General features: G+C 31.1%; 1 protein-coding gene across 1 annotated transcript in view; it reads left to right on the top strand.

The window, feature by feature from the left end:
• LOC139519593 (U3 small nucleolar RNA-associated protein 15 homolog) overlaps nt 1-16,250 on the top strand; it is a 49,937-nt gene extending 33,687 nt beyond the window's left edge. Inside the window, exons 7-13 of the mRNA XM_071311764.1 lie at nt 4,010-4,145; nt 6,732-6,816; nt 10,635-10,784; nt 11,778-11,873; nt 12,596-12,729; nt 13,294-13,352; nt 14,801-16,250. Of these exons, the coding sequence (XP_071167865.1) occupies nt 4,010-4,145; nt 6,732-6,816; nt 10,635-10,784; nt 11,778-11,873; nt 12,596-12,729; nt 13,294-13,352; nt 14,801-15,021 (881 nt within the window). The 3' untranslated portion in view covers nt 15,022-16,250. The remainder of the gene's footprint in view (nt 1-4,009; nt 4,146-6,731; nt 6,817-10,634; nt 10,785-11,777; nt 11,874-12,595; nt 12,730-13,293; nt 13,353-14,800) is intronic.
• The last annotated feature ends 5,249 nt before the right edge of the window (nt 16,251-21,499 follow it).

A 21,499-nucleotide genomic window follows, 5' to 3' on the forward strand; every position in this document is an offset into this window, starting at 1 on the left:
ACCTGAGATTAAGCACATAAATGATTTTAATGGGCACTGATATTTATCATGATTCTCATCATTTTTCACGAATAATGCATCAGATAAGCAGAGTACAACCAACTTTGAAAAACTTCATTTACATAAATGAACCATTGTGGTTTCTAAGACTTATGTCTGTACATGTTGATCACTGTTACTTTGATGACAGTCAAGCTTAAGGTACATAGGTAAATTTTAAAAACCCACACCTTCAAATGCTGGACTATTTTGGAACTTTCTTTCCACAAGTTGACATATATACCTCTGAAGTTGAAAATCTTTACAATATGTTCATTTTATCTCTTGAAGACATGACTGCAACACTTGTGGCTGTATATTATGGTTGTTGTCAGAAAAAGACATTTTGTTTTGAGACAATAACTGGAGTATAGTGTATCTGCTCAGGAGTGAAGAATGACCCACGTTTTGAAATTTTGTAACTTTGAAGATGGGCATTTTGAACTGTGGAAACCCATATTTTTACAAGTATTCCTGTGCTACTCTTGAGGAACTGCATTCTTGTAAAAGAATCTTAAAAAAGTTTGTTTTCATTTGAAGATTATCTGCATTGCCATAAGCTGAATAGGTGATTTGATGCAACTTTTATTAGCTCAGAAGCAGTAGTTTTATGATCAACATTTTTTATAAAATTACTGTGTTTTTGAAAATAGCATGCCCCCACATAGAGAGGTTGTGGAAGATACAGATTATTTTAGTAGGCAATTTGACAGCAAATACTATCGTTAAGGTTTTTTTGTGTCCATGAAAGTCGTTTGGCTGCAAACATGAAAAAAAGATGAAATGTGAATATTTGTCTTTGCTGTTTGATACCGCAACCTCTTAAGAGTCTGAGATAGTTCTTTACATGTTCACATGTCATTCTCAAGAAATATGCTTATGATGAATTATTCTGATTAATTATATACACATTTATTAAATAGCAAGAAATATATATGTATCCCAGTGACTTACATAAATCATTTCTATCAACCATATCATAATTCAGCTTGTTTATATGGAATTCACATTTATGAAAGTTATTGTGAATTACATCAAATTAATTAATCAAATTTTATTACATTTTTGCCATGTTTATCGGCACTTCTCCAGATGGTAGCCAGAAAAACTATCTCTCAGTTTGAAATTTATTTAGAAAAGTTCAACTTTTACATTATTTTATTCTGAGACGTCTAACACTATAACTTGTTGAATGTTGGTTATTGCAAGGTATCACAGCTTATTTTATGTAGGTAACTTGGTTTGTTTTTGGTAACATGTACCGGTATCTTCTGGTACTGGTATCTTTTTCTGTACAGGGAAAGTGATACAGTTAAGGTATCTATATGTTATTACCAATACAAGTACATGTGCTTATTCAGGAAAGTAAAAACTGAAAATTTTAGATGTTAAATCACTCCTCTTACGTCATCTAACAATGGGTGTTGTCAAGACATTCTCGATGAGTTGCATTAAAATGAATAGAGAAATCATAAAAAGATATTATTTCTTGCATTTTCTACTTTAATTCAATTAAAATGCTCTTGGTACATGTACTAAAATGTATTAGTAATTCACGAACTCAAATGTTATGAAATATTCAACTTGCGACCAACCAACCTTTATCATTAACTCACGCATTCTACAATCGTGAACTATTGTGTTGTTCTGTTGTTCAGTCACTCATTTGATATTTTTCTTAATTGAATATTATAGGATTAGTTATTCCATAATTATGGTCCATATCTCCTACAATAAATCTAACTGAAGCTAGGAGCTCATTAATTTTTAATTATAAGATCATTAATAAAAAATACAAATTGTCATTAGCATTAAATGAAGAAGTTATAAGTCATTCTTCCAAGAAGACATTTTGTTTGATGTGAAATTTCTGGTAGACAAGTTTTAATGTAAAGGTTCTATTTTGAAGATGATTTTAACATTATTACATATAAAATCTTACTTCTGCATCGTCATGAAAAACACTCCTTAAACTATTTACATGTTAATTCATTAAAACAGAAGTAATAATCATAAAACGTTTTCAAAGAACTTTTCATCACATATGACATAGGAATTATTGCAAATATAAAATCATAATTTATGTATTACGTCTTTGATGAAGGTATCATATTTTACCTGCGGACCCTCGAAAGAAGTGTTCACACAGCATTTGTTGTGCTATGAATGTTACCCCATCCTAAACGATCAAAGTAAAGCAATCAAAAATATGTTTCAATATTTGCGGAAAAAGCGAACATAATCGTCAAATAAATAGCAAAATTTCTTCATATAAAAACGATAATAGCGCAACATTAAATGTTTCATCGTAAAAATGCAATAAGGACAATGGTATTTACGTGTAGTTTAATAGCTCAGCAGAAGATCACATTTGAAAACACTCGAACATAGAGAGTGGTATCCTCTCGTGCATACTTAGGTTAACGATCATGATGTAAAAGTATATGACAACAACATATGATTTTGGCATTATACAGTTTAATGAAAAATGATGTTTTTGATTAAAACGATCATTTGCATTGGAATTTAGTTGGAAATTATGTATTTCTGATCTTGCCTCTAGAGATCTTGTAATTATGCCAGATTTCATCTTGAGAGTTGTCCCAGAAATATATTGTTACAGAACAGATATTGACTGAAATGTTTTAATTTGAATAAATTAGAAAATATTTTTATGGTTATTTCTCATTCTTATACAAAAGAAATCTGTTCTGCAATGTGTCCAGACAGCAGACATTTTCAAAGCTCTTTCTGCACTGGCTATGTTAATAATAAATATTCTTGAAAGTTGTCCCAGAAATGTAATGTTACAGTATAGATATTGACTGAATCGTAATAATTAACACATATGAAAGTTGCCTTTTATCCTTGTTTCTCATATTCAGAAGAAGAAAAAACAGAATCAATTTTGTTAGGTGTCCATGCAAACAGCAAACATTTTCAATTGCTGTTTCTGCACTGTTAATTTTTAACTGTCTCTTTTGTTCATAATATATACTTGCATCTAGTCTAGGATAATAGTCTGAGGTTTGATGAAAATGCTTATAGTTTTTAGTTTTCTATATAACGCCTTGTGTTCTATTGTTTGTCTATTGGTCTTTTTTTTGTAACCATGGTAATGTCAGTTTGTTTTCGACTTCTAGTTTGAATATCACTCCGGTTTTGTTTTCATCCCTTTTATTATATATGGTGTAAAAGCAATGGACCAAGACACAAATTCAACTTTCTTCATAGCGTTGCTTAGCCTCTGTTCTGCATTCTCCTTAAGGATGTACTTAGGTGAGGTTAAGTAAAAATTAAGAAATTAAGAAATTAAAATTGGTACTTTTAGCTGGTAGAGCATCAATTAAGGATAAAGATAAGCTAAAGATATAGATAGGTCATGGACCTCCTTTTCAAGATATTTGAAATTTAAAATATGGCGGGAAAAGGCTGACTCAGACTTTTACCTTATGATTGCATTGATATTATTTGGGTCTCAAAACAAAAGAAAGAAAATCAAGAATCTTTTAAAATTTTGGTAAATGACCTTTCATGAGCTATTAAGTCTTATATGAAAAAATAAATGGGTGTTATAGGGCAAAATATTTTACATTGTATTGTATGGAAAAACACCAAAGAGTCCGAACATTTGACACAAATTCCAAAACCTCACCTAAGTACATCCTTAATGAGTTAGAAAGTCAAAAGTAGTGACCATTCCAATATGTCAGTGCCATTTCTGGACTGCTTATGTGTATTGTTGCATTATTTTTTCTTTGCTTATTGTCGGTCTTTAAAATAGTTGAATAAAGTGACTGCTACATCAGAAAATATGTACAAGAAAGTAATTTCTTTACAGAAATGTGTTACCCAGAATGCATTTTAGTTTATGCCATAGTACTAGTGATAGACATGTCATTGTTAAAACCTTATTACCATTTCAGTGACTCTAACAATTTGAAAAGAACTATTTTTTTTTTTATTTTAGGTGGAAATGTTATAAAAGTATGGGATGCTTTAGCAGGAGGGCGATTATTGACCACACTTTGTCATCATCATAAAACTATCACAACATTAACATTCTGTAAAAACTATCAACGATTGATCTCTGGATCTATAGACAGGTATGGTATAAAGAGAGCAATGTCACCATCATAAAACTATCACAACATTAACATTCTGTAAAAATTATCAACCATTAATCTCTGGATCTATAGACAAGTATGGTATAACATGACAATGTCACCATCATAAAACTATCACAACATTAACATTCTGTAAAAACTATCAACGATTGATCTCTGGATCTATAGACAGGTATGGTGTATAGTGTGCAACTATATTATACATTACCTTCATTAGAAGGGAGGTCATCGTGTTGTTCGGGTCTATGCATCGTTGCAATTCAGGTTTAAATTTTAAGTTTTTGGCTAAGGTTTGAGTTAGCCATGGAGCTATGGTTATATAAGATTAAAACAGTGAACATTTTTCAATTTTAATTTAATTGCTGAGTAAGGCATTTGAACTCAATTTCATCGTATAGTGCAAGCTGGTCATGGTGTTCTATTGTCACATTCATTGTTATTTTCTTCCCTCAAAACTAGAAAGTGAACAAACTCGGTACATCAGCTGTCATAGGAAAAGTTAAAAGTATGCCACTTTTGTATCAATAAGGTTACAAACTTGGCTGCCACTACCAAAACTTTCTGGTTCATATAATCTGAAAACTTTGAAAGCAAGAGCTAAAGATAGGTTCTTTGTATTATACTGCTTTAATAATTCAAAGTTGTTGTTGATTGTCCATCCAATAATGCTGCCAGAATAGAAGTTATTTTTCTAAGATGGAATGATCATGAAACTACTGCATCATTAAAACAGTACAATTAAATCATAATGTCTCGAAAGAAGTGACTTTTCTAAAAGGAACTTGAATATAAGGATATTCTTCAAAACGAAAAAGTATGACTGATAGATGATTCTCATATATATGTCAGCCACTTATTTAAAAGTATTTCATTCTACCAAAAATCAGGTGTCTTCGATGAGGAAGTAGAAAAATGTATTTGTTAAATTTTATTTTATATCTAATTTGCTTTTGCAATTTTTGTCTATTTTGCTTCATCAGCATTTCTACCCTTAATAGTTTTCACGATCATACATTATGACTAAGGTATTTAAAATCTTTTTAACGATTGTTCACAATATGATTATGATTGGGTTTTGACTAGATAAAGTTCCCATTAAGTAAACTCTATAAATTTTGAAATATTGTTATGAACAAAAACTTGTATAATTAGTATTTATATATAGGAAATTCTTTTTTTATAATTAATAAGCAGATTTATGCCAGTCATAATTATTTTTTTATAATGAAGAGGAATTTATTGAACAAGTAAATTCAATTTAAACACTTGTGTAATATGATGGAGGAACTCGTTAAGCTTATGATTGCCTTGATGGAAAACATTTTGAGCATGTCATAACTTTATTTATTTTTATGGACAATTGTTTAATACTTCATCCCCTCGTAGAATCAGGTAGCTTCCATAGACATTAATTCTGCTTGGAAGGTGGTCTCAGCATTTTATCATGATGTTTTTGTTTGCATGTAAAAATCTTATTCTGTTTCTAATTATTTAATGAAATCAACATTAGAAATGTTTTGTATCTAATAAATGTCATAATGCAGCCGTATTAAAGAAGTTCTTAAGAAGGATCTTATGTAGTGCAGGTTACGTCACACACAGAGTCAACCAGCGTGCACATGTCAGCCAGGGAATGCTCATGCTTTATGTAATTCATAATAAAAACGAATGAAAACTGATGTTTGGAAAAAAAATATAAGCCAATTAGAGGCAGGACATGAAATATAAAATTTTTACGGAATGAGAAGAATCGTAACGTTAGACATGTTGGAAAGTGAGATGGATTGTTTGTCATTTTATATAACATTCTTACGATGCATATAGACGTAGATTATTAATACGTACTGTAATAAAATAATAAGGGCGTGGATCTTATAATACAATTATTAATCATTCAATTAACAAGTAACCGATTAAACAGAGAGCATGTAGTACGCAGTAATTGAACGTACTTGTACCTGTAGTAATTTTCTCAAATGAAATACTATAAAGTATTGATATATTACTGCAAAATGTCACCAATAAGTTCATACTTTTTTCCCCAGCTGGTCCTTTTAATTTGCATTCTGTTGAAAGCTTTTTATAACAATCTGACTGTTGGTGTCTCATGAAAAAACATGTGAATCTCAGAAGAGTCCCCAAAATATTTATTTAAACTATTATTAGAATAGATCCTGTTAAGTTTTTAATTAATGATATAATGCACCAGTTTAGTAAAAAAACATATTTTGTTGTTCAAAAAGAAAGTGGATCAGACAAGAGATTAACAACTTAATAACATCCTCTCACCATGCAGATCATCATACATGGATTAGGCCTCTGCATAAGGTACACACATTACCTCAATAATACAACAGAAGCTCCATATATTACTCAAAATTGTATAAACTTCTTCAAAAATATTATGTTTTTAATAATTTCAGACCAAGATTTATGCATAGACAAGAAAACATTAGGACTCTGTCATATTGCAGCACCACATTTATTTATTTCAAGGACCTGAGATATTTTCTATTCCTTGCTGTTTGATCAGTAACCAATGAATTTTCCTATTTTTCTTTTCAGACACTTAAAGGTTTATGATGTCAGTACTTACCAAGTGGTACATACATTGGATGTTCCAGGATCTGTACTCAGTGTAGGAGTACCTGTAAGTGTAACAAAAAATATGTTCCGGCGTGACATTTGTTCCGCTGGAACAAATTTCATAGGAAATATGTACCGCCGGAACTTATATCACAGAAAATATGTTCCAGCACTGTAAAATTTGTTCCGGAACTAATTTTTTGACCAAATGTGAAATAAGTTCCGGAACAAATATCATAGTTCCATGAATTTTGTTCCAGTTAATATTAAAAGTTTTAAATAAATTCCTGTGATATTAGTTTAAGACCAATATGTACATATTTCAAAGAAACCAATGAATAAGTTCTTCTCAAACCTATTTTCACTGAAATAAGTACATGTACCTTTGCAACATATTGCACAGCGAAACATTTTCTTGTTACACTTAAATTATAAAGCAAGCTAAATGCTGTACTGAGTGTGCTGGCATGGAATACATGTGCAATTTTAGGCATGACTGTAAAGTTCTACAGGATAAAGTGGTGGTAATTTATCATAATTTGTATCTATGTTTTATGTGGTATTCTGTCTTGGTTCTTGTTAACTGTCATGGCCCTGTTTCTAGTCATACATGTACTTGTCATGGAACAGTTTCAAAAGAGTGTGTCTTTTGTTTCTTAATGTCTTTTGCAATCATTAATCAGTTATTTCGTCCTTTCCAAATTAGTTCATATGTTCATGTTCTTTGACTTTAATTTTTTCTAAAAGATTTTTCTTATCCTACTCTTTTCTGCTTAAAGTGGGACTGTCATTTTGATATTTTTTACGTTTATAATTAAACATTTGCTATAGTCCTTAAGATTCTTATTGGATGAATTACATTTCTCATCTATTATATTATCAATATATTATACTTATTTTTATAATGCCCTTGAATGATAACTTTAAACTCATTGATGTCAAATGTTCAATGTATAAGATAACCTGTTTAACCAGTGGAACATATTTCACAGACTAGGAACTTATTTTACCAGGTGAGGAACAAATTTCACAAACCCAGAACTTATTTCACCAGGTAAGGAACAAATCTCATAAACCTGGAACCTATTTCACTAGGTAAGGAACAAATTTCACCAACCCGGTACTTATTTCACCAGGTAAAGTGTGGAACTTATTTCATAGAGATGGAACAAATTATATTGAAATTATCTATGAAAAAAGTTCTCCAAGAACATATTTCCTGTGATATTAGTTCCACTGGAACTTTTTTCACAGGAACAAATTTTGGCTCACATAAGTACTTCTTGGACATGATATCTCATAATGATTATAGTCTTCCTATATTTCATTGTTGTGTCCAAATCATTAATCTTTGATGATCATTACACTACTGTAAATTCAGAAATTATTGCATGCATTTATTATTTTGATTTCATCATTTTGGACATAAATGCGATTTTTATTTTTACAATTTTGAGAAAAATCCTGTTTAATTCATATAAAATATTTCAAAATGCAATTTTTAATTATTGCGTTTACAACTGTGTCGCATTTTTCGCAAAAATCAAAAGCTCGCAATAATTTCTGATTTTCAGTATATAACTTATATTCCCTGGTCATTTAATGTTAATGAATTAAAAGATTTGGGATTAATATGCCTATGAGACAGCAATCTAACAAGGAAAATATTCAAGAAACAAAAGTCACATCTTTAGTCTAAATTTATTTGTTTTTCTACTAGTGATTTTCCATCACATTTGTTGTGACTTTATTAGTTTTCAAAGCTATAAGGAGCCAAAGAGGACACATTCTATATACATCTATCATCTGGAAGTCAAGAGATTGTCATTCAGTGGTTGATTTCAGTTGTTGTTTGTCATGTTTGTTTTTAGCTCACCTTGCCCAAAGGGCCAAGTGAGTTTTTCTCATCATTTGGCATCCATCGTCCGTCGTCATTAACTTTTACAAAAATCTTCTCCTCTGAAACTACTGAGCCAATTAACTTGGCCACAATCATCATTGGGGTATCTAGTTTAGAAAATGTGTCCGGTGACCCAGTCAACCAACCAAAATGGCCGACAGGGCTAAAAATAGAACATGTCCTTTGTTTAATATTCACATTGACCAAGGTGAGCGACACAGGCTCTTTAGAGCCTCTAGTTTTGTTTTGTCATAAATCAAGTTGTTTGTTTTGTTTGGGCTTTTATACCTGACAATACTGTGCTAACTTAGCTCATTGCTGAAGGTCATTTGGTGACATATTGTTGCTTAATTATCAGTCATTTAGATTTTGGTGGGTCATTGTCTGCAATGGCATTCATACCATATCTCCTTATTCTATATTAGCTGTCATGTTCACCTCTTCAAATCACTTTTAAATGGGTTTAGTTTTTCTAGGGGTACTTTGAAAGCATGTCAATTAATCGTGGGAAAATAATTTTTATGCTGCATATTAAATATTACTGCATTTAATCAAAGGTGATAGATTAATGGAAATGATGTAACTCAAAATGATATCATTAAACAATTGTGTAGTTTTTTCAAATATTGAAGTTCTCGTCTTTGACTTTTCAAGAGTCGGAAAGCTAAATTAGCGTGGGAAATATTAATTACATTTCATTTGTAGGCATTAACATGGAATATCTCTCTGATGGTACATCATATAGGATGTTTGATACAAATAAGGAACAAGAGTTAAGTTGAAAGTTTACGAAAAAATACTTTGTAAAAACGAAAAAGCAATCCATTAATATTATGGAGAAGTGGTGGGAGAGACACCTGTCGGTATCATTAGCAGTTCCTATTAAACTCTGATTGTCAGTATCTTCTTATTAGTTTATATGTTCAATTGTACTCCATTTTTCAAATATTTCGTTTGACGATAAAAGAAAACTTGAAAGTGGCACTTGTGCATCAGTTGAGTAGAATTTAAATGATCAATAATTTCGATGTTGTATAAACTTTGATGTTTGAATTTCAGGCATATTGAAGGTTCATATTGTTCATTATATTTGGGAATGAGGGTTATATCTATTTTTGATTGCTTTCATAAGATATATTTTGTTTGTATTCACATTTATGCAGTAAACATATGTTGCCCACTCTTGAATTTATTTTTTATAATTTTCACTATTATGAGAACAGAAAAGAGAAAGAATTTGGTGATGCACATCTGCCTCATACAACTATTAATGACTATTACTATAAATTGTAAATATTTCAATATTGCAATACAGTAATGAAATATTTGTTTTATTGAGAAGCAGATGACAATCTCTTGATATTAATGTTACAAGAAGATGCCCACGATATAGCGGTACAATTGGGCAAATGTTGAAACATAGAGCATGTGCGAAAGCATACAAGACTCTGATTAATAACGGTCTTCGAATTGGTGTATTTTCTCAAAAATTGCATTCCTGGAAAAAATATTGTTCCAAAGAAAGATTTAGGAAGTACAAAACACTACCTGTATACGTAATATCACAAATATTTTTGACTTTGTGGTTTCAGAGGAGATGTGATGCTATGAAATCGGTCTCTGCCTAAAGTAGTACAGGCAACCATCTCTGCATATCAATCATTCAATTTTATATTTGTTGTTGTATTTAGTGCAGGCAACAATTTCGGTGAATCAGTGTGTTATATTTGTTGTTATTTTTACAGACAAGGCAACAAACTCTGCAAATCAGTGTTATATTTGTTGTTGTATTTACTTATACTGCAGGCAACAAACTCTGCAAATCAGTGTTATATTTTTTGTTGTATTTACTGACAGGCAACAATCTCTTGATATCAATGTCATATTTGTTGTTGTATATACTGCAGGCAACAATCTCTGCATATCAATATTTTATTTAAAGACAGGCAACAATTTCTGCATATCAGTTGTTATATTTACAGGCAGACGACAATCTGTTGGTAGTTGGTACAGCAGAGGGTCTGCTTTCAATGCAAAGAAGAAAGTCAGATGAAGACAAAAATGTTAGAAAGAAAAAGAGACCAGCATCTTACAAGTTTTTCCTGAAAGGACAGAACTACACTCCTTCATCGGTATACTTTGAATATTTTAACATGTATCAACTTTTTACCAAATCCTAAATGTTAAGAATACATTAATATTGCTGAAATAGATGGGAGAAAAACAATGTCATTGAAAATAACAGAAACTAGGTTTTGAAATAGTAATGCTGTTATTTCTGGTAGTGATTTGTTAAAGTGCCTGGAATTAGTTTACATAAGTTCTACTCTTAATTTCAAAATTTTTTGTGTGTAATTTTTTGAACACAGTTTAGATAGCCAATAAAATTTAAGGTAGAGAAGAAAAATGATACCAGGAAAATTTTCACAATTGCATGAACTATTTTTCACTGAACAATGAAAGAATAACTATCAAAGAATCAGACAGGCAAAAACTTCAAAATTATCTTTTTGTCATGGTCAGTACATAATAAACCGGATATCCAGTAATACATGTAATTCTTTATTTGCGAAACAAACAAAAACCAATATGGTCAAAGCAAATACATAGACTAAACAAACATAAGCAGAACTCAACAATAATAATTATATATATAATATACATGTTAAAAACAGTAATTTGCAGTGAATAGTACATCTGATATGTAGCAACAATCTAATGGAATTATGGTAGGTGCCTATTGCTGATTGTGGTATTGGCTAATTTATACATAAAAAAAATTGTCAATAGTTGATAATTCTCACCTGGCCTGATAAGTGAGCTTTTAGATAAAATCCTAGGCAATGTCCAGAATCTTTTTTTTTTTGGATTTAAACCAAACAAATTATATTTCTTCTGATCAAAGGTGGACCCTTTTTTCAGAGTTTCCATGTCTTTTTGTACTCATTCACATTGCATACTTCTGTAGTTTTTGTATCTAGTTAATTTGTTCAATATAGAATAGTATGGTATAAAGTTGATGGAATTCTTTATAGTCTTGTATGAAGAATCATTGGGAAAATTTAACACTGTGTAAAAAAAAATATTATAAAATATCCATGCATTTTTGATTTATATACTTGCAGGAAGATCAAATATATGAGCACAAAAAGAAAGAAAAGATCCAGAAATATGATAAATTCTTTAGAAAATTTGAATACAGTAAAGCTTTGGATGCTGCAGTAAGTTAATTCTACATAAATAGAAGATGTGGTATGATTGCCCACTGAGACAACTATCCACCATAGTTCAAATGAAGTGAATATTAGCAAGTATATAGCTTTAGACAATTAGAAAAACACAAACTGTATAGTCCTTGACATAAAAAATGTGAAACAATTCAATAGAGAAAAACTACTAGCCTAATTTATAGGTTTTTTTTTACAAACAATTTACAAAAAAAAACAAAAATATAGCAGACATGAACCAATGACAACCAATAAAAATAAGCTCCTGACTTGAAATTAATCTGCATAACAATACCATTTTTCAATTAATTTTCAACTTTTCTATACTTATGGCAATTTATAGCTAGGAATAAACTATGGGTATTATTTAAAACTTTATGTGATACCCATTTTCATCGAATTCATGGATATCCCAAAAAAACAAACGACAAAGTAAAACCAGCGTAATCAAATCGAAGGAAAATAATATTTGTCCTCAATCCATGCACAATCAGTACTCACAGAAATCAAGGAATCACAGAAAAATGACATTTCTATTTTGATAAATTTCTCATTTCATAATGCTGTTAGGTATGATATCAAAGGAAATACACAAAATTGTGACTATATGAAATCCTGAAGAAAAAATGTCTAGATAAATACCTGTCCAGGTATAGCTTCTTTTATCAGACCATACAAATTGTTAGTCATTATTGTGTGTTCATTTCTATTTATAGATACATGTGAGAACTAAAGAACCAGAAGTGACAGTCAGTGTTATACAAGAATTGATCAGGCGTGAAGGTTTAAAACCTGCCCTTGCTGCCAGGGATGACAAATCATTAGGCTTTATTATAAGGTTTATACAAAGGTAAGAAACTTTATGCATAGGTATATATTGTATGGTAAAGAAAACTCATTGTATGGTAAAGAAGTCCCATTGGTGGCCTGGTGTCTGCTCTTTTGGTCAGATTGTTGTCTCTTTGACACATTCCACTATTCAATTCTCAACTTTATCATGTAAAAGACCAAGTTGGATAGAACTTTTTGGATGACAGATTAACCATTTTGACAGACATTAAAAAGAGAGCAAAAGAGGGTCTTTTTAGCATCTAATTTAATGATAAAATGATTAATTAGGAAAGTATTTGCAATTCTTTAGATTCAGAAATTATTGTTTGCGTTTTTTATTGGTATTTATGAAAATTGGACAAAATTGCAAGATTAATAATTGCAATTTCAAGAAATTTCTCATACAGATTTATGTATCAGATATAAAAATGCAAGTCTAATTTTTGCAATATATTCTCCCAGTCACATCATTCTAATTAAGAAGACCTTGCAATAATTTCTGAATTTTAAGTATATGAAATGAGTTGCTGTACAGATATGATTTTTTATCAAATGTGTAACACAGATTTTTTGCTTTTTGTAGAAATATAAGTAACCCCAGATTTACCTCAACATTGACAGATGTAGCTGGTGTACTTCTAGGTAAGACAACAGATCTATAAATAACAGTTTTACCACATCAAAAATTGAATAGGTGTAACAAAATATTTTAGTATAAACTTTTGTGTCTGACAGTGCTAAAAAATAAGAGTACATCTTTTTTTATGCAATTATATGCCCCATTATGGGCATTATGTTTTCTAGTCTGTATGTCTGTTCATCTGTTCATTCATTCCTCCATTCATTCATTCGTCCGTCTATCCAGCATCAGGTTAAAGTTTTTTGTCAAGGTAGTTTTTTGAAGAAGTTGAAGTCCACTCAACTTGAAACTTGTTACACATGTTCCCTTTGATATGATCTTTTTAAATTTAAATGTCAAATTAGATTTTTTACCCCAATTTCACAGTCCACTGAACATAGAAAATGATAGTGCAAGTGGGGCATTCGTGTACTATGGACACATTCTTGTTATTAAATTTGTTTGTGCTTAAACTGTGTCAGTCAAAGTTGACCTAGAATATTTTGTGCATTTTTATTCCCCACCCCACCTATGATAGTAAAGGGGCATTATGTTTTCTGGTCTGTGTGTCCTTTCGTCCGTCTGTTCGTATATCCCTCTTCAGGTTAAGGTTTTTGGAAAGGTAGTTTTTGATGAAGCTGCAATCCAATCAACTTGAAACTTAGTACACATGTTCCTTATGATATGATCTCTCTAATTTTAATGCCAAATTACACTTTTGACCCCAATTTCACGGTCCACTGAACATAGAAAATGGAAATGCCAGTTTCAGGTTAAAGTTTTTGGTCAAGGTAGTTTTTGATGAAGTTGAAGTCCAATCAACTTAAAACTTAGTACACATGTTCCCTATGGTATGATCTTTCTGATTTTAATGCCAAATTAGATTTTTTACCCAATTTCATGGTCCATTGCACATGGGAAATGATAATGCAAGTGGGGCATTCATGTACTTTGGACACATTCTTGTTTAAGCTCTTTTGTGTTTGAATGCTGTTAAATGTTTGATATATTTGACTTTTCAACTTTACGATCTGGAGCAATCAAGAAGCATATCTATATAAACTGCTTAATCATCTCAAGCATCTGTTTTGTGGGATTTGTGTTGCTCAGTCTATTATGGTTGTTCCATGAACACAGACACAGTACCAAGGGAAAGCATTTTAAAAATGGGGTAACTTTTTGAAGTGGCAATTTTAGAATTTCCCATATATGTTCTTTATACAAACTATACTTTAGTTTAGATATTTGAATTTTGGTTTTGGAACTTATCATTAAAGAATTTCTACAAGCAGACACATCTAAGATGACTAGTCCATGTACTTCTAGATTATTTGAAGGTTTGCCTAAATTACTGATCTCTAGAATAGACCATACTTGAGTATGGATATTTATTACAATAAGAATTGAAAATAAAGACTTTTAATATTGCTCATAATTTATCTTAATAACTTTATTTTTTATTATATTGTAGATATGTACAACTCTCATATAGGACAATGTGCTGAAGTTGATTCTTTGTTACAAAAGTTAAGAACTACTGTCAAACAGGAAGTAGACTATATGAAACAATTAATGGAAACCATGGGCACAATGGACATGTTATTTGCTGCTGTATCAACCAATCAGAACAAACAATTAAATTCTAATTCTTTAGATGTTTTGACTCCTTCTGTAGGAGCACAGACTTCCTGATAGAAATAAATATGAAAAAAAGTGTTGTACTTAATGTTTGCTTTAGCGTTCATGTCTCAAGGGTGCTATCACTTAATGTCTATCATCTGTCCATTTGTTGTCATCTTATACACATTTTACTGAAAATTCAGAAATTATTGCTTGCATTTATATTGCAAATTTTGTAGAATGTAATGAAGTCTGAGGTTGATTTACAAAACTCCGGGAGGGGGTGTTTTTCAGGTCAGGATTTTGAGATTGATCCTTTCGGGATCCAGGAATTTTTTTTTCAAATTTCAGAATGTCGAGATTTAAATTTCTTTAAATTTGGGACCTCAGGATTTCATGTTTTTAAGCCAGGGATTTCGGGATCAGGACCCCTCTGACCCCCCTCCTATATGTTTCAGATATCTGAATGCGAGTTCATATTATTACCATACTCATTCATTCACATCATTTTCACATTATAAACCTACCAATAATTTTGGGATTTACATACTTTAAACTTTTTCATGCAAAATCTAGTTATTTTAAAAGCTGTGATTGAATCAAGCCAGTTGGTTTTCATTCAACATTGTATTTGTGCTGCCAAAATAGGTGTTGTTGCAAGAAATGAAATTGCAAAAAGCAAAAAACCTCACCTGATCTTTTTCATGCTAGTATGAGGTGTATTGTGAGTAAACCTTTTTTCTCTAATTTTTGTGCAATTGTCACATTTCGTGATCAGTGTGAGAAAAATATTCCTCCTCACTAGTGAAAAATCTGTTCTCGGCAAATTATTGGTCGAAGTTTAATTGTGACGTTAAATATTCTTGGTTCTTTTTGGATTTTCCTAAAAAAGTCGACCATGCCTGATGACATCCCATAAATATGTATGCAACTTTTTTCAAATCTTTGAAAAGGAAGGATAAATCATTAGAGAAACAGACTCCACCACTATAACTCGTGTATTTAGATATTTCTCCACTTTCGACAGTTAAATTTCAATTATTTAAAAAGCTTGGCAAGCCTCACCCTTTAAATATCAAAATTTAACTGTCACGAATGGAGAAATATTGTAACACACTTGTTGCAGTGGTGGCATCTATATATCCACTTCCTGAATACTTATAATAGCATACTTTTTATGATCATGCACGGAAATCTGGAGGCTTGTTGAAATTTGGAAACATTCATCATTATGTGAGCATGTGACTACTTGTATCCACTGATTTGATCTCTTGATTAAAGTAGTCTCCTTGACATTCAAACCATCTCTCCTTATTTATGTATTACCATACGCTGTTATGCATTTTTACATTCATCTTCTACCAGGTCACAGAATAATTACTGCAAAGGTATCATAAGTCAGAAATTGAACACAGTTCACCTCATGTCTTCCACTATGTCTGGACTTCATTGCCTTGCCTGTTACATGTATTTGTAGAGATGATAAGGAATTTAGAGTGTGTCCATTAGATATCTAATGAGTGCCACTGTGGATAAGAAATTCAAAAGATTAAAGCTAATTCACCTAGAATTTGTTTTCCTTGTGTAATATTTGTTTAAACTAGAGCTGTCTGCATGGTGGAAATAATAATTGCTGCTGTGAAAATTCAGTATTGAGGCATACATTTTGTGATTTTTGGTTTTTAGTGGTTCATCTTATTTAATCATAGCCTCTTTGTAAGATTGAAACATGGCTACTGATAGGTCAATCTGAAAGACTTATACTGACCCAGGAAAGAAGTCTAAGGTTTTATATATTTTAAATTACAAAATTAAAGGTCAAGTTCAGAATGATGCTTCTGCATACAATATTTCGTCAATCTAAGTGTTGCAGTTAAAAAGTTTTGCAGCGAATGGAAATCAGGCTGTTTTACTATCATTTGTCAAACGTCAATTTCAAGGTCGGGGTTACCAGAATTGGACATATTACCCCCCAACCCCACCCCAAAAAAATCCCATGATGTATCAGCATATCAATTGTGGTCAACCTAAGTTTTATACTACAAGAGTTATACCCAGATCAAACAAGGTTTAAATATCTTAGGAGTCAAAGGTCAAAGTGACCTGATTTTGGTATTTGACACACCCCAAGCTCATGATGCAACTACATGCTTATATCTGTTAACCTAAGTCTTGCGGTACAAAATATATGAGCCAGACATGAATTGGACAAGATTTTTCTATCTTGAGGTCAAAGGTCAAAAGTCAAGGTCAGAGGGACCTAACTTTATTATGTGACACATCAGCATCCCACAATGAAACTGCATACCAAGTTCTGTTTTCATACAAATTAAAATAAATGCACCAGACAGAATTGAACAAAGTTTAACTACTATAGGGGTTAATAATAAGGTCAGAGTGACATTGTGATTCTCTTCCCCTCTAACTTTGTTACAGTCTATAAATTCCATCATTAATCAGTTGAATAATGTTATCTTCACAACTTCAAAACTAAATTTGAAAGACTATTTTTTGTTTACCAGGACTTTTTCTTGTTTTTGGACAAAGGAAACTCTGGAATAAACGAATGTTTCTATGAGATTTTTAACTTTTACAACTTTTAATATCTACATTGTGCTATTAGAACAAAGGCTAAATTCATTTAGTTTATACCTAAATTGTGTAAGTTGTCTAAACAATATGGATGCTGCTTCTATAAATAGAAACTTATAAAAGATCGAAAGTTGAAGTAGGATTAAACAAATTGTATAACATATTTGAACAAATTTTGACAGGAATAATGCTTATATTTATTGATGTTTAAATAACATAAACCTTAATAGAATTGTTCAAAAATATTTTTGTCACTTCTGCAAAACATACTATTTAAATGTTATTTAAATAGTATGCCCCAAAAATTACTCATGATAATTGGCATACAATGAATCGTTCAGTTTTGACATAAATGGAACTTCGGCTAAGAGATAAGGGGGAAACAAAAGTTCGTCTGTGATGTAAGTTTCACTAGTATACATTATTGGTAAGGGGCCAATTGAAGCCCGCCTCAAGATGCGGAATTTTCTCACTGCGTTGAAGTCTTTTTGAAAGTCTATTGCTTGTTACAAATTAAAGAAAAAATGGCTGCACCTTCAAAATAGTTTTAGCAAAGCTTTCTGTGCGTTATCATCAACTTTTAGTATTTTAGGAGTGTTTAACTGGTCGATGCATAACTTGCATACATGTTGACTGAGAGATGCAAACCACAAAATACTATTATAGGAGTGTTAAATCATGATTCTGCTGCATCAGTTCGGAAAAGAAATAAAATTTGAAAGCCAAAACAGACATTGTATGCTAGCTTCTGACATCTATCACTGTGGTAGGACTGTTCCAGGGTCAATAATTATCTGCCCTGATCCAACAACTTGTGTTTATTTTCTTGATTGGCCAGTCTTTTGTCCTGTTTGGCCAAATTTACGAAACTACATTGAAATTTATTGTTGAACTGTTTTCATGCATGAAATATTTGCCACTGGAAGCGAAGCAAACATCAATCACCAATGAATTTGCATGTCAATGTGTTACAGCCATATGCATTTCACTGAGTCAAAGTTCTTCAAGGATATCATTCAATATTTTGAGCACTTAGAGTCTGCATGAGAGATAAATATAGAATCTTATCCAATTTTTTGTCCTTGTATGCAGCTTTATAGATTAGACCGTTGGTTTTCCCGTTTGAATGGTGTTAGTTACAATAGTAATTTTGGGACCCTTTATAGCTTGTTGTTCGGGATGACACAAGGCTTCGTGTTGAAGACCTATAATGGTTTACTTTTATAAATTGTGACTTTGATGGAGACGGTTGTCTCTTTGGTACTCATACCACATCTTCTTTTTTTATATTATGTACAGAACTCGTCGATTGTTTGAAATATGTCACTAGACGAGTTAATTACCAAGCTAATAAAATAAGGAAAACTCAATGGTATAGATGATAACATGAGAGGCAACAAATTGTGTTTTATTTAAAATTTTACTGGTGGGTATACATGTAGTTACCTTAAAAATTTGTACCCGGAGATACAACAACTAAAGCAGGCTCAAAGAAAGGATTTTAAGAGGGGCGCTACTGAAAATTAACAAATTGCATTTTGAAAAGGGCGGGTGCGCTCAACGTCTTATATGCAGTGTAACTAGTAATATGAATATGTACAAAAATATTGCTGATTTATTAACCAGTCGGATCAAGGCTTTGTCAGTTGTTGTTGCAATGGTACCAGTCGATCAGATTGCAAAATAAGACGACTGCAAAGGAAATATTCCCAATATTACCATGACATGTTATTTCGAAATTTCCAGTTAGATATCGAATTGTATCCAATGGAACTCAGTGTTACTTCTATTTTAAGTTGATATCGTAAGAAAAAAAAAATTAAACAAATTCATATTGACATTAAATATGATCTTGGAAGATTTAATATTTTTGACTGTCTTCACATTCAATCATTTAAGATTAGATTTTAATCTCGACATGCATTTCTATACTTGTCGTTAACTTGTTTATTTGTTTTGGAGAACTGATTACGGGTGTTTATATGACCAGTTTCTTTGACATCTGATATTCTCATATTTTCTACATTTCATTTTATCAGGTTTTAAAATCTATCAATGATTACACCTTGCGAGTTTTGGTGATTTTGCTGATATCATCTTTAGGAGTAATGAAGTCCCCCACGCTAGACTGTACTTGTATACCCTGTCAAAAGTCACTGCACTGGTTGAAAGAGTACATAATATTAACACTTTGGATTTTCTTATCTATTTTAATGCCTCATCAAACACACATTTAATACTTTAATTGGTCATATATATGGATTTCATAAAACATTATATTTATAGAGTGCAACTAAAGGAGGGAGATATATTTATACGCATTATAGGATTGAAATTAGTTACAAGGTAACTTTGATGTAAATTTTAACTTGTTCCAATACAAAATCAGATGGTTTCAGAGGAATATTGGTACTAATTGCTCCTTAGAGGTAGAAATCATTCCGAGGTAGCGACCATTCCTTTTAGAGGTAGTAAAAGAATATTAACCTGCTAGGATTTTTGTTCGCAGTCCACAAGAGGTCAAAAGACATTAAAAGAATCTCTCAATTTAAACCGATTTTTGTTTTATTATTTAAATTGGAATGAGTCTTTTAGGAATTACTAGTTTAAGTTCTGTTAGGTTCTTTTTTATCTATTTTTGTAAAAACATTTGTGTGGCTGAATTTGATGGTGATAGTTTTACGGTTATTTTAATTCACCTTCAATTCATAACTGCTTATGTATTATTAAAGGTTATGGCTGTAGACTAGAGTTCGATTAACCAGTTTTGTTCATATGTTTCATGTTCTTCAACAATGTCTTTTTGTCAAGGTTCAAATTAAAGCAAGCCAATTTCGACTTGGATTTGTACTTGAAATTTGGGAAGGCGCTAATAAATCGTTACAGTGAATACAAGTGAAGAGAATGGACAAAGATGTACTGTAGTATCAGGTCCATGTCATTGATTGAGCATATATAGCTGTAAAATTTAGTTTAATAATCATTGGTTGTCACAACTGATGTATTTATCCGTCCACTAAAGGGTGTAATTTGATTGGGTTATCAGGCGACATCAAGTTGCCGATATACTCATCAATAATTTGGGGTTAAGATTAAGCTGAATGTATTAAATGATCAAATTATAAACTTGTTAACAACAATACCGATAATTCTTTAATCACAAAGGAACGTTGGGATGAAAGGGGATTATACGGGACTGGGTGACATAAATCATCTCTATCTTGTATTTCACGTTTTCATACCAAACTTTGATCAAAGTGATAACAAACAATTTAATTGATGATATTAAATCATTCAAGAGCGTGTGTGGCAAAGTTGTTGTATTTAATATCATCATTGTTAGAAAATTTGAAATTAATGCAATGGAATTTTGTCTTATTTGTTAATATGTTGTTCAAAATGGAAACTATGCATGAAGATTACGAATATAATTAATCGCCATGAACTTGATCCTTACATAAACTGATAAAGAAAATTATTTAATAGAAAATTATTATAGCTGCTTCAATTTAAATCTGGTAATATAATTTTATTAAGTATTTTTAGCTGATTCCAACAAAAGCTAGTTTTACAACTTTATAATACACAATTAACCAAATTTTGAAATAGACTGGTAGGAACTAGAAAAAATATCAGAAAAAAAATGTAAGCCGGAAAGTTATTATTATAAAGATAAACGCGTCGAACGCACAAATTTTACAAAGTGCTATTAATTTCATTTGATGTCAACACTTATAACTATAAATAATTTTTAAATCTTTATTTTCACCAATCAATTGAAAAATCACACCACATTTTTTTTTATCAAGTAACCTTAATTTTTAAACTTCTAACCTTCAGTTTGTATAAAGTACATTGAAATTAAGAATAATGTCATATTATAATTTCTATTGGTTAATATGATTATTATATTAATCATTTTTGACTAATACTATAAAGTTGTTATTTGCTTGACAAA

The sequence above is a fragment of the Mytilus edulis genome, chromosome 4 (genome assembly GCF_963676685.1).
Source record: "Mytilus edulis chromosome 4, xbMytEdul2.2, whole genome shotgun sequence".
NCBI lineage: Eukaryota > Metazoa > Mollusca > Bivalvia > Mytilida > Mytilidae > Mytilus > Mytilus edulis.